The sequence below is a fragment of the Polypterus senegalus genome, chromosome 2 (assembly GCF_016835505.1).
Source record: "Polypterus senegalus isolate Bchr_013 chromosome 2, ASM1683550v1, whole genome shotgun sequence".
In the NCBI taxonomy this organism is placed as follows: domain Eukaryota; kingdom Metazoa; phylum Chordata; class Cladistia; order Polypteriformes; family Polypteridae; genus Polypterus; species Polypterus senegalus.
Genome location: NC_053155.1, coordinates 286,222,531 through 286,235,949, shown reverse-complemented (window position 1 = coordinate 286,235,949; position 13,419 = coordinate 286,222,531). Strand labels below are relative to the sequence as shown.

The following is a 13,419-nucleotide window of genomic DNA, read 5'->3' as shown; positions in this document are numbered from 1 at the left end:
AGAGACATTAAACATGAACCAGGCTCTGATATAACAGTAGCTCAAAGAGAAAGTTACATAAAAAAAAGATTAGGTAAGAATAATAAAGATCAAGTAACAAATAAATAAATCCAAACGAGCTTATAAAACACAGATAAACAATTAGTAGAAGAGCTGTGTCCTTATATTCAATATTTATATTATAAGTCTTTAAAGAGGAGTATGATGGCAAGGTCAGATGGCAGGAAGGACAGAAATTACAAAAAATAAATAAATAAACTGTAGCTAAGCTGGAGAAAAAGAAACAAAATCTACCAAGATTCCAAGGTCAAAAGACCACCCAATCCCCAGTGGGCATTCCACCTAAATAAATGTGTTTAAATCACACTGTAGGTCTTGTGGACAGCTGAGGTAGCTGCCTTTATTCCAGCATCACAGGTGGGTGCACAGTGCCTCGGTCAGAAGAACCGGAAAAGAAAGCAAAGAAAAGTAGAGATTAGTAAAAATTGCAAATCCATGAAGAATATTGTCATTCTATGCATATATAGTCAAGTAGGAGCCCAGCTAAAACGTAGCTACAAAAAAAGGCAAATGAAAAAATTGTGTATTTTGCAAGTTTTTAAAAGGTTTCACCATATTAGCCTGGCGTATCTCTGTTGGTAAAGTATTCCAGATATTTTGTGCCTAAGAGTAAAAGGCTGTCCCACCATTTCTTTTAAGCTTGGCACTTGGAATTATAAGCAGACCATTATTAGAAGAGCTGACCAGTTTCACAATGAAAAGAACTATAGAAACCAAAAAAAAATATTCTGGGCAGAAAAGTTAGAGATCATTCTCGAAAGCCTTGAAATATTATGTGTTTATACGTTCTTCACAAAAATTATAAGGAATAAAAATAAAACATTTAATAGAAAACATTGCCTAACCTTTCTTGAATTCAAGGGCTTGGGTATTGTGATCGGTGGGGAGTGCTCTCAAGTCAACTCCTCACTTAAAGTGACCCACAGACACCATACTGGTCAGTCATAAGGGTTTTAATTTATAGTAAAAAGCGTTCCAGAGAAACACATGGCACAGATTACATAAAGATAGAACAGTTAATACTCACCACTTGCCTGTCTTCATAATACATAACTATTTGTCCCTTTCATATCCTTTCCTCCACTCTCTTGTCTCACCAATGGTACAGGTGGCTTTCTCTTTATTTTCACCACTTCCTTGCCAGGCGAGCCCATTCCTCTACCACTCCCAACTCTAAGCCCACCCGGCTGAGGGAAGGAGGCTTCTTTTAAAATGTAGCACTTGACTACTTCTGGGGTCAGGGCCAACTGGCTGACCAATGGTTTCAGGTCATTCCTGACTCTTCGGGAGATATACCTCTACCTACTTAATGGCCCAGACACACCTATATTTGGCTAGATCCTGGTTGTAACTTTCTTGCGCTCGCTTGACGCTGGGAGGACTAATAGATTTTCTCCAGTCCTCCTTTGGCCACTGATCAATCCTTTGAGTCCAGGCTGGGCAATGGTCTCAACTGGAGCTGCTGACCTTCTCAGTAAATTTAAGAAAGACATAACTCATCCGATGATAGCAAACATTTGCTGGCATTATTATTACAGTACTTTCAAAACTAGAAAAAAAGTTCTAGAGAAGGCACGACAAGAATTCTATTGGAATATGTAAATCTCTGAGATAAGGCAACACTAACATCTACATTTAACTATTATTTTTTTCAACTGTAAAAATTACCCGTTTGTTTAAAATGCAAATGAAGGATTGGATATTTTAAGGGACTAAGAAATGAAACTGTTTTTGTTTTGAAATTGAAAAAAATCTCAATTTCACTTGGCGGATCTGTTCAAAATGTTTGTAAAATAAGGTATTAATTAATAAAATTTTAGAATACGAATTCATACAGGGGGTAAAGGACATTTTCACTTTTGTTTGTTTGCTTCTTAGTTTCTTACTGTAAAAATGCCCCCTCTGTTTTATGGCTAAAGGAGGTTTGCATTTTTTTTTTGTAAAATGAGTAAGAAATGAAATGCTTAACATCAAATAGTAATTAGCAAATTGTATATAACTAAATTTGTGTCTGGTAAGTTAACAATACATTAGTAGTCAGCTCAGCACAATACATTTTTTTAATCTTAAGGATAAAAACTGAAAAGATATGATTTCCTTCTCAATTTTCCATTTACCTTTTGAGGATTTTTATACCTGAGCTTGTTTCACATTAAATACAACATAAAAAAAATTGAACATCAATGGAACATCACAAAACCAACTGGCTGACAAAAGGACTAACACACCATTTGGATATTAGTGAGTCAAGTGAGCCTGACTGCGTATTTATAATGCCCTGCTGTTGTATGGATAGAATTGATTTCCCTAAAATGTAAAAATGAAATTATAGTTGTTTCTCAGATTCAGATTGGTACCAACAAAAAATGATTGTAATGGTAATATTATAAGGGTCTCTAAAATATCTGCAGCGACCAGTTAGAAAATCCTTTTTCTGGGGATAAAAGTGGAAACCTGCAACAATTGCACAAATGGAAAGAAAAATAAAAGTTTTTTTTGTTATTTCTTTATTTATTTATTTTATGCACACTCATATTATGCATATGTTAGAGGGAGTGCTTTTTCCTTACTGTAAATGTATAAGTAGTCTGAGTAACACCTAGGTATTTGGGACAAACAACAGTTGAAAAAGCTGAGGCTTGAAACAGAAGAATGGCCTTTTATTTCATTCACATCACTCTGTCCAGACAAATTTCTAATATTCAAATTTATAGCCAGAATTTGAAGCTTTGGTCATGAAATCTGGATGACTGAATGCTTTTTTTCACAAAATAAGAAAGAAGTAACTTCAGAATGCAATGGCACAAAAAACCCTTACGTAGTTTTGTTACAAATGCGATTTATTAGGCACACATTCCTCAAAAACAGGTTCATTTTTACACTAAAAAATTATCAGCTAACTAAAACACACCTCTGTTTAAACTGGTTTAACTTACTAAAAATCAGGTTTAGAACCACTGAGTAAAGGCACTGAATGTCAGCATCTCAGCAGCAGCAGAATATTAACTCTGTCACTGAATAGAGGAAAGTGGGCAGGTTTCCTGTTTGTTCTGCTGTATCCATGTGGCTTAGTTTGAAAACAAATGTATAAAGGTTGGATGGCAAAAGTAATATACATTACAGTAGGACAACAACCAGCAGTGAAATGGACAAATATTAGTCCAATAAATTATATAGTTACAATATGCAATCATTATCAAATCATTCAATGGATAACTTGTTGAGGTTGAAGGTGGAACTTTGACTTGAACACTAAATGGCATTTATTTTTCACTCCTGAGCCAACCAAGTGCTGCTCTGGCCTTGTTTGTTACAGCACCGCCCTGCTTAAAGGAGAATCTTTAAATCTTGATAGCATTTTAAGCAAAACTTAAACAAGGGAACTGCAAGTTTTATTTGCCATGTGCATTTTTGTCCTCAGTTCTATCATTTTATCTAGTCCCCACAGGTAACTAGACCAATCAGCCTTCTCATAAAAGCTGAAATTCATGATTATGATTAAATTAAATAACTAGTTATAGTGCCTTCCATAATGTTTGAGACAAAGACACATTTTTCCATGATTTACCCCTCTGCTTCACAATTTAAAATCACAAATCCAAACTATTCAGATGTGATTAAAGTGCACAATGCAGACTTTCATTTCAGGGAACCATAATGATTGGGACAATTGGCGTCACAGGTACTTGTGATTCCTCAGATGTGTTTCATTGCTTCAGAAGATACCTCAGCCTACTTCTACCCTTTGGAGTCTGTAGTTGCCATTGTTTAACAGGAGGACAAGAGCTGTGTCAATGAAAGTCAAAGAAGCCATTATGAGGCTGAAAAAAAAGAATAAAACCATTAGATACATCTGTAAAACCTTAGGATTACTTAAATCTACTGGCCAGAATATTAAGAAGAAAGAATGCACTAGTGAGCTCAGTAATTGCAAAGCTACTGGTAGACCAAAGAAGACCTCCACTGCTGATGACAGAAGAGTCCTCACTATAGTAAAGAAAAAGCCTCAAATGCCTGCCCAACGGATCAGAAACAGTCTTCAGGAGGCAGATGTGTCAGAGACGACTATCCACAGAAGTCTTCATGAACAGAAATAAAGAGGCCACACTGCAAGATGCAAACTACTAGTTAGCCACAAAAACAGGATGACCAGATTACAGCTTGCAAATCTTCCCAAATAAAAACAAATTATAGAAGTAATTTAAAATATTCTCCTCATATCTGCGTTGGTTTCCTCCCACAGTACAAAGATATGCTGGTTAGGTGCATTGGTGATCCTAAATTGTCCGTAGTGTGTACTTGGTGTGTGTGTTTGTGCGCACCCTGCGATGGGCTGGCGCCCTGCCCAGGGTTTTGTTTCCTGCCTTGCACCCTGTGTTGGCTGGGATTGGCTCCAGCAGACCCCCGTGACACTGTAGTTAGGATATAGTGGGTTGGATGATGGATGGATGGATTTTTATTTTGATGAATGCTGATGTCTGGCTGTCATTGTGTTTATATAGGTCCAGTGTCAAAAGGGGCTGCTTTAAACTTACAGGGGTAATGTCATTGGTGTATGCATGACTCTTCCACCACTCTCGAGCTGGAAAAGGTAGAGATATTAGAACATGTGCTTTCACATAATTTATTTTCATTACGTCATCTTGCACTGAAACCCTAACACACTTCCTAAATACGCATGCGAGACATGAGTCAGCCAGAGATCCATTAGGGGTTACAAGCTTAAAATGAAAATCTTTTTGTTTGAAGGAGACACTGCTCATGTCAGCTCATCCTTGATTAACAAATTATCAGATAAACTAGAGAGCTGGTAGTGTTACAGTCTAGCCATTCATTTAGTGTTTATTCTGGAATGCAGATTGGGTAGTGCAGCGGACCTGCTAAGTCTCCATTCTTAATAGTCCTGGTACACTACTTAAAGTCTTCCAAAATGGGATAATACCCACTTCTCCTGCAGAAACATGTTTGGTAGTATAAGAAAAATAATCCATCCATCCATTATCCAACCCGCTATATCCTAACTACAGGGTCACGGGGGTCTGCTGGAGCCAATCCCGGCCAACACAGGGAGCAAGGCAGAAAACAAACCCTGGGCAGTGCGCCAGCCCATCACAGGGCACACACACCCACACACCAAGCATACACTAGGGACAATTTTGGATCACCAGTGCACTTAACCTGCATGTCTTTGGACTGTTGGAGAAAACTGGAGCATCCGAAGGAAACCCACGCAGACACGGGGAGAACATGCAAATTCCGAAGCAAACCCGGGTCTTATAACTGTGAGGCAAGAAAAATAATTAGAATGATTTAAATATGAATTAACTTAATTATATTATTTTTTCATTACTCAATAAATTCTCAAAATACACTTCATTTCATTAAGAACTGTGTAAAATAAAGAAATATATAAGTTCTAAAGTAAGAATGTTTACTTCAGTAATTAAATGACAATGCTGCAAGAACCAATTGTCATTGGCATTGACTAAATACAGAGCCATTGCGAGATTTTGGAGAATTTATAAATCAAAATTTCCTTCAGAATGATTGCATAGTATTGCTGAATTCCATTATTAAGATGCCTTTAATATTGCGCAATAATAATATGCCAGAAAAACCTTTTATGACTTTCAATTTTGTCATTTTTTTAATGCTACTTACATTATTCCTAAACAGGGTTGCCAGGATGTGCTGGAGCTGATCCCAGCTGGCACTGGGCGCAAAGCAGGAAAAGTCCCCTGGACAGAGTGTCAATCCATCGCAGGGCGAACACACACACACACACACACACACCAGTGGCGTAGCGTAGTGGGGCGAGGGCGGCGCCCGGCGCACAAGGGGCGGCAAAGAATTACTGTACATTTTAGTCTTTTAAATTGAAATACCTAAATAAGGGGGCGGCGAAATTTTCCTCTGCCCCGGGCGGCTGACAACCACGCTACACCACTGACACACACACACAAATCATTGAAAAGGGCCAATTTAAGATCACTAATGGACCTAATCTGAATGTCTTTGGACTGTGGGAGGATACCAGACTACCAGGAGGAAACCCACTGGGGAAGCCGACCCAGACACAGACAGGTGGAAATGTTCAAGTCACCCAACACACGTTTACTTACACCATCCATATTTATAAAAGTGCCACACAACCCCAAAGTCCCCCAAAAGTCCAGGCCTCATGATAATGCCTCACTTCTCTTCAGGCCTCCTCCTTGCCTCTCCTCCCAAGCTCTGTCCTTCTCCACTCCCGACTCAAGCCAATGAATGCTCCAGGTGCCTCTTGACAATCTTCCGCCGGCACTCCCCAGTGTGATGGAAGTGCCGGCTGCGCACTCAGAAGCACTCCGGGTGTTCCCGGTCTTTTTCCCCCCAGCACTTCCGGGTGTGGCGGAAGTGCTGAGGTCCAGGGCTCCCAAGGCATTGGGGCTCCCCCAGGTGGTAATCACGGGGCCCTACAGGGTTGACCTTCAAAGCTCTGCACCCATGGTCCACATAGGCACTAGAGCAATCGCCCCCATGTGGTCTGGGGGAGGCGCAAGCCCTCCTCCGGTCCTCCAGGGTGTCCCGGCTGTGTTGCCCCCCCAGCCATCTGTGACACCACGCAGACACGGGGGAAATAGGCAAACTCTATGAGGGAGGACCAGGGACACAAACCCAGGTCTCCTTACTGCGATGCATTTTCTATTTAGCATGTGTATATTTGTTTATTGTTTTTTTGTGAAATTATATAAAAATGATACACTACAACAACAATGAAATTTATATAATACACATCTATCTGTATTTTATTTTCTGCTTTCTAAGATTGGGGAGCTCAACACTGCATGTGGAATTACCAGAGATATAAAAATTCTTGTAAACTGGATATGAAAGCCTCAACTGCAAAACCATTCATCCATTAATTTCTAAATTTGCTTCACACAATACAAGGTTGTGTGGAGCTAGAGCTTAGTTCAGCAACACTGGACACAAGGCAGCAGTCTTCTTTGGACAAGATGTGAGCCCATCATAGAATTTACAGTTCCCAATTAACCTAACATCATAGTCTTTGGAATACTGGTGGAAACCAGGAGACCCACAGAAGACCAAAAGGAGTATGAGCAAACACATCTCAGAAACTAACCAGATTGGGACTCAAACCCAAGGTGTGAGGCAATACCACAAGCTACTGAGACACTGTGTGTACTCTCTTTGTAAACCATTTAATTAAGTAAAACATAAAAGACAATACATTCAAAGGTTAAAATATTTCTGAATACATCATTTACATAATTTTAATTCATAAGCTTCAGAAAATCAAATCTTAATGATTCATAGTGTCCAATTCGGCAGTTCTCCTTTTGTACCTCATTTTAACAGCATTTAGTATTTCTTCTGTTTTCAGTGTGTAGATGATAGGGTTTAAAAGTGCTGGAATTGTAGCAGAGAGTGAATTGTTGATAATTCTTGCATTTTGATGGATACCAGAGATCATTGACGCAATATATGTTCCTGATATTAGAATATAAAATATCGCAACCAATATTAAATGGGATGTGCAAGTCAACATAGCTTTTCGTCTTCCTTCTGCAGATCCAATTTTTAACACTGCATTCAGTATGGCTGCATATGAACATACAATTATAGTCAATGGTGCAAAAAAAACTGATGTCATAGCAATTCGAGCCATTATAAAATTCGGATAAGTATCATTACAGGCTAAATGATACACAGGTCCATGATCACAAAAATAACTGGTTACAACAGTAGATTTGCAGAAGGAGAGGCGTGTAATCAGTACTACTGATATGCCCATAGTTATAAAAGCGAGGAACCAGGTCATTCCAAGTATTTTTAACATTTTTGTGTGACTTACAATAATGTGATACCTTAAAGGGAAACAAATAGCAATAAACCTATCATAGGCTAAAACTACGAGTGAAAATGATTCCATTGCTGCAAAGAAATGAGAAAAAAACATATCAGACAAGCAAGCTTCATATGTTATCACCTGAGCATCAAAAAGAAATGAATGAATCATTCTAGGAACAACTGCACTGCTGGCAAATATATCAACTATTGCTAAATGTACAACGGCAACATACTTTGGACTGTGAAGACTCTCCTCAACATAAATCAGCAATATGGTTAATGAATTTGCTAACACCGTTAAAATGTAAATAAACAACAAGAAGATGTAGTAATAGTTTGAGTATGGCATACCCATAAACCCGGTAACAAAAAATGTCTGGGGATGAACAAAAGTATCATTGCTCTGTGAAATTTCACTAGTCATTTACTGCTTTATGTGGCCTGTAAGAGGGAAACAAAGAAAAAATAGCAAATAATTGGTTACAGAAATGTAAGAAGAAACATACTGCTTGAGAGCTGATTCACTCTGAAAATAATTTATTGATAGAGTCACCACTAACAAAAACACAACATCTCACAACAGATTGATAACTATTAAAAATCACTGTTTTATAATATCCCTTGTAAAGTTTAGACATACAGCTAAAGCTTTCTTTAGGGTGCTTGACAGCAATGTTGTCCAAAGAAATAAAGAAATTCAAGATTCAGAACAAACATAACAAGACATATAAAAAGCACATTACAAGAATAAAGTTTGATTTAAAGAATAAGAATAGAGCTAACTTAACAGACTGCAATAACGACATATTGGTCTACGAAAGAAAACAGTCAGTATGTCCTAACAAAGCATTTAAGGGAAAACTTCAAACCCAAAGTCTTCCTTTGGAATTCATTTAGTCTGTTAGTACAAAATACTAGAAAGTAATAACAGAACACAAAAGAGTTTAGAAAGACACTCTGGGGCCTACACACTTAATAAACAATAAAGTATATAGCATTTAAAAATGTAGCCTTCCATTATTTAATTATCACTTCAAAGAATAAAAAACTAAAATACATTTCAATAAATAATTTCAACATCAGGACAATAATAAACCTATTTATATTTTATGTATATATTGCATTTGTCTATTATTTCATTCATAAAATTCTGGCAAATGTGCATAAGAATCTGTGCTTATAAATAAAATCAATGTAATAGTTTGTTTAGATTTTCTTCTTTTTTTTATATACTTCATAGAATGCAATAAGGAAGCAATCCAAACCTCACACACACACATGTATATAAGTGCATGGTTTAAAAAAGCATCTCTTTCAAGTGTGTTTTCTGTTTTAAAAAGACAAAAATACACAAATATTGCATGTATTGTTGTCTCCTTAAAACAGAAAACACACTTGAAGGAGACGTCGTTTTTTAATGAATGTTTCAAGCACTAGAAGGAAACTGCCGTTTATTTCATCTGCAAGTATTTCTTGACATGCAAATACTATACATAAAAATAAAAAAATAAAAGTAATTAAAATAGTAATCAGTTGAATTTCAGTTGTTTTGCACAATAATTAACACTTAGATGTACATAGTATCTATTAATAATACAAAATACATTTGAATTATAATAATATAATTATATAGTCAATTACTTAAACCTTTCTTATGTAGAACTGACTTAACTAAGCTTGAATTCCTAGTAACATTCAGTGCAGTTATTTCACTCTTATAAAGCAAAAACCAACACCCAAAGATATTTCCTCAGATATTTTTTTGAATATTATAAAATATTGAATTGATAAAATATTGGTAAGTGGCAAAGAAAAATAAAAAGCTGCATGATCAAACTGTACCTGTCTAGGACATGTGCCTCAGTAAGATGAACAGCAGCCCTTAAACGACCAGATTTATAAAGGATCGACTGTAACTGGAAAAACTGCAACCGAAAGGGACACGATTAGGCTGACAGTTGTGTTTTCATTGCAAAGCTATCTATGCCCAAAGGAGGAATAGTAATACTGTAGCTGTGTTTATCCAAAATTACCAATGTTCTGCAGCTTCAGTATGTTTCCTGACGCGTTGAAATGATTCTATAGTCAAAATATCTTTGTTTTACAAACTTTAGTAAAAGTTCAAAGTAAAAGAGTTCACAAAAAATACAGAAAAGACTGGAATTGCAAGAAAAGAAAAGTTCTGTTTAAGGCTTATATCTTGTTTGTTTCTTTAAGTTCTCATACAGTTGAAGTATTTCTAATCGGTCAGAAAACTGTATGCTTATCCCATTTTTATATCTTCAGTCCCTGCTAGCAATGGGACCTATTCTAAACAAAAACTGACTTAATTTACAAACTGCATCTGAGATATAGCAAGAAAGATCTATCTAATATTAACTTATGGGGTGTAAAAGACTGTACCATTGTCTATGGTAATGAAAGAAAATTATGTTCTATTCAAATTAAGCAAACACTAATATGAGTTTAAATCTAAGATTGGCTCTTACAAATACATTTCTGAGAATGTAGTATTTTTTAATATATTTTAATTTTTCACGCAAATTGTAAGAATGTATTTGAAATTGAACTATAATTTTAACTTTCAAGCTCTTTTAACAATAAACACATTATGCGATTTTTGTATTTAAATGAGCATTACAGGGTCAAAGTAGTCTGGCAGTGACAAATATTTTCTTTTTCCATTACATTCCATGCAGGTCAATCAGAAGTCATTTAATTCTATAGTAATATATGACTTTAGGAGATGGAAAACATTCTGCTTTTAAAAATGATAGAAAAATAATTAATATATTTGAAAAACTATAATAATAAACAAACACATAGAAGGGAGTGAGTTAAGGCAATGATGATGTCAGTTTAATCGTCCTCTCTACTCAGTGCATGTTTCTCAGTAAGTCACTTACCCACCTCTACTTCATCTACCTATCAGTTTTCTACTTAGGTTCAAGGTTTTAGGGTGCCAGTGTCTACTGTAACAGCATTAGGCATAATGTAAACCCGACCTTAAAGAAGTACAAGTCTATCCAAGGCCAAAGACAAACTCACCAGACATATTTAATGTTAGAAAATTAACCAAATACACAATCATCGAAGCAAAAGAGATAACGCCAAGGCAAAAATTTCAAGGCAGGATTCTGAAGCTGCGAGGCAATGCTACCTAACACTGCACCACCACAGCCTGTCTGTAAATCCACAGTCAAATCCAGATGTTAGCACAGAGTTACTGTCTTCTAGAATCCATAATATATATTAATGATTAAAAATGCATTTCATATCAAGCCCAGAATTTCCAATATTCTTTTTAAGATCATTTCTAACTAAGAGTCTCACCATTTCTTTGGTCTTACACATTTATGTGGCAGCAGCATAGGTGGAACATTGGGCAGCACTGCCACCTCATGGAAATAATGTCATGGGTTCAAATTCCATGTCCTCCTGTTGCCAGCGTGGAGTTTTCCTGTCACATTCTAAATAAAGTGCAGGCTAACTGGTTATTCCAAATTGGCCAATGCTTGTTTAAGTGGGGCCCTGTGCTGCAATTTGCAACCAGTGACCATTCCACCTAACATAAATGTGTTGAAATCATTCCTCATTGTTCCCAGGCTTCATCCCAGAGGATCTGACACTGTAGGTCTCATGGACAGCTGAGATACCTGCCTTTATTACAACATCACAGGTGGCTGCATGGTGCCTCGGTCACATGTTGGTGGTGCAAAACGCCACCATAGAAGAATCAGAAAAGAAGCAAAGAAAAAAGTCAAGATTGGTAAGGATTGCAACTCTGTGAAGAATATGATCATTCTATGCATGTATAGTCTATTAGGAGTACAACTAAAATGTAGCTACGAAAAAGCCAAATTAAAAATGTGTGTTTTTAGCAGTTTTTCAATATGTTCCACAGTATTAACCTGGCGAATTTCTTTTGGTAAAGTATTCCAGATTTCTTGTGCATAACAGCAAAAGGCTGCCTCATCACTTCTTTAAAGTAATGAAAAACATTGCGTAACCTGTCTTGAATTCACAGGCTTGGGTATTGTGACCAGTAGGGAGTGCTTTTGAGTGATGCCCTCACATAAAATGACCCACAGAAACCACACAGTTCAATCATAAGGATGTCTACTTATAGGAAGAAGGGTTCCAGGGAGACGTAGGGCACAGATTACCAAAAGACTGAACAGAAAACAATCGCCACTCACCTGTCTCCACAATACATGTATTCAGTTCCTGGCATACCTTTTCCTCCTCTCTCTTGTCTAACCAATGGTACTGATGGGTTTCTCTCCTTTTTCACCACTGCCTTGCCAGGTGAGCCTATGCCTCCACTTTATTCCCAACTCTGAGGTCACCTGGTTTGGGGAGAAAGAGGCTTCTTTTAAATTGTAGTTCCAGGTCATTCCAGACTCTTTTGGAGATATACAACAACAACAACAACATTTATTTATATAGCACATTTTCATACAAAAAGTAGCTCAAAGTGCTTTACATAATGAAGATTAGAAAAATAAAAGACACAGTAAGAAAATAAAATAAGTCAACATTAATTAATATAGAATAAGAGTAAGGTCCAATGGCCAGGGGGGACAGAAAAAACAAAAAAAAAAATACATACTGTACCTCCATCTACTTAATTCAACAAACAACAGTTGAAAAAGCTGAGGCTTGAAACAGGAGAATGGCCTTTTAGTTTATACACATCACTCTGTCCAGACAAATTTCTAATATTCAAATTTATAACCAGAATTTGATGCTTTGGTCATGAAATCTAAAATGACTGGATGCTTTTTTACACAAAATAAGAAAGAAATAACTTTGGAATGCAATGGCACAAAAAACCTTAAGTAGTTTTGTTACAAATGTGATTTATTAGGCACACAATCCTCAAAAAAAGGTTCATTTTTACACTAAAAACTATCAGATAACTAAAACACACCTCTCAAATAGTGGGAAACAAAATCAAAACATTACTGAAAAAATGCATTTGACTTTTAAAACTGGTTTAACTTCTTAAAAATCAGTTAAGGCATTGAATGTCAGCATCTCAGCAGCACCAGAATATTAACTCTGTCACTGAATAGAGGAAAGTGGGCAGGTTTCCTATTTGTTCTGCTGTATCCATGTGACTTAGTTTGAAAACAAATGTATAAAGGTTGGATGGCAAAAGTAATATACATTACAGTAGGACAACAACCAGCAGTGAAATGGACAAATATTAGTCCAATAAATTATATAGTTACAATATGCAATCATTATCAAATCATTCAATGGATAACTTGTTGAGGGTCAAGATGGAACTTTGACTTGAACACTAAATGGCATTTATTTTTCACTCCTGAGCCAACCAAGTGCTGCTCTGGCCTTGTGTGTTACAGCACCGCCCTGCTTAAAGGAGAATCTTCAAATCTTGATAGCATTTTAAACAAAACTGAAACAAGGGAACTGCAAGTTTTATTTGCCATGTGAATTTTTGTCCTCAGTTCTAAAAATAATTAGAATAATTTAAAT

General features: G+C 36.6%; 1 protein-coding gene across 1 annotated transcript; it reads right to left on the bottom strand.

Moving 5' to 3' along the window:
• Nucleotides 1–7,366: 7,366 nt before the first annotated feature.
• On the bottom strand, nt 7,367–9,794 carry LOC120524599 (olfactory receptor 142-like). Its single transcript, XM_039746430.1, has 2 exons — nt 9,757–9,794; nt 7,367–8,355 (listed from the first exon to the last, which is right to left on the bottom strand). The coding sequence occupies exon 2, from the start codon at nt 8,336–8,338 to the stop codon at nt 7,367–7,369; it is 972 nt and encodes a 323-aa protein (XP_039602364.1). The 5' UTR covers nt 8,339–8,355; nt 9,757–9,794.
• Between the last annotated feature and the right edge of the window lie 3,625 nt (nt 9,795–13,419).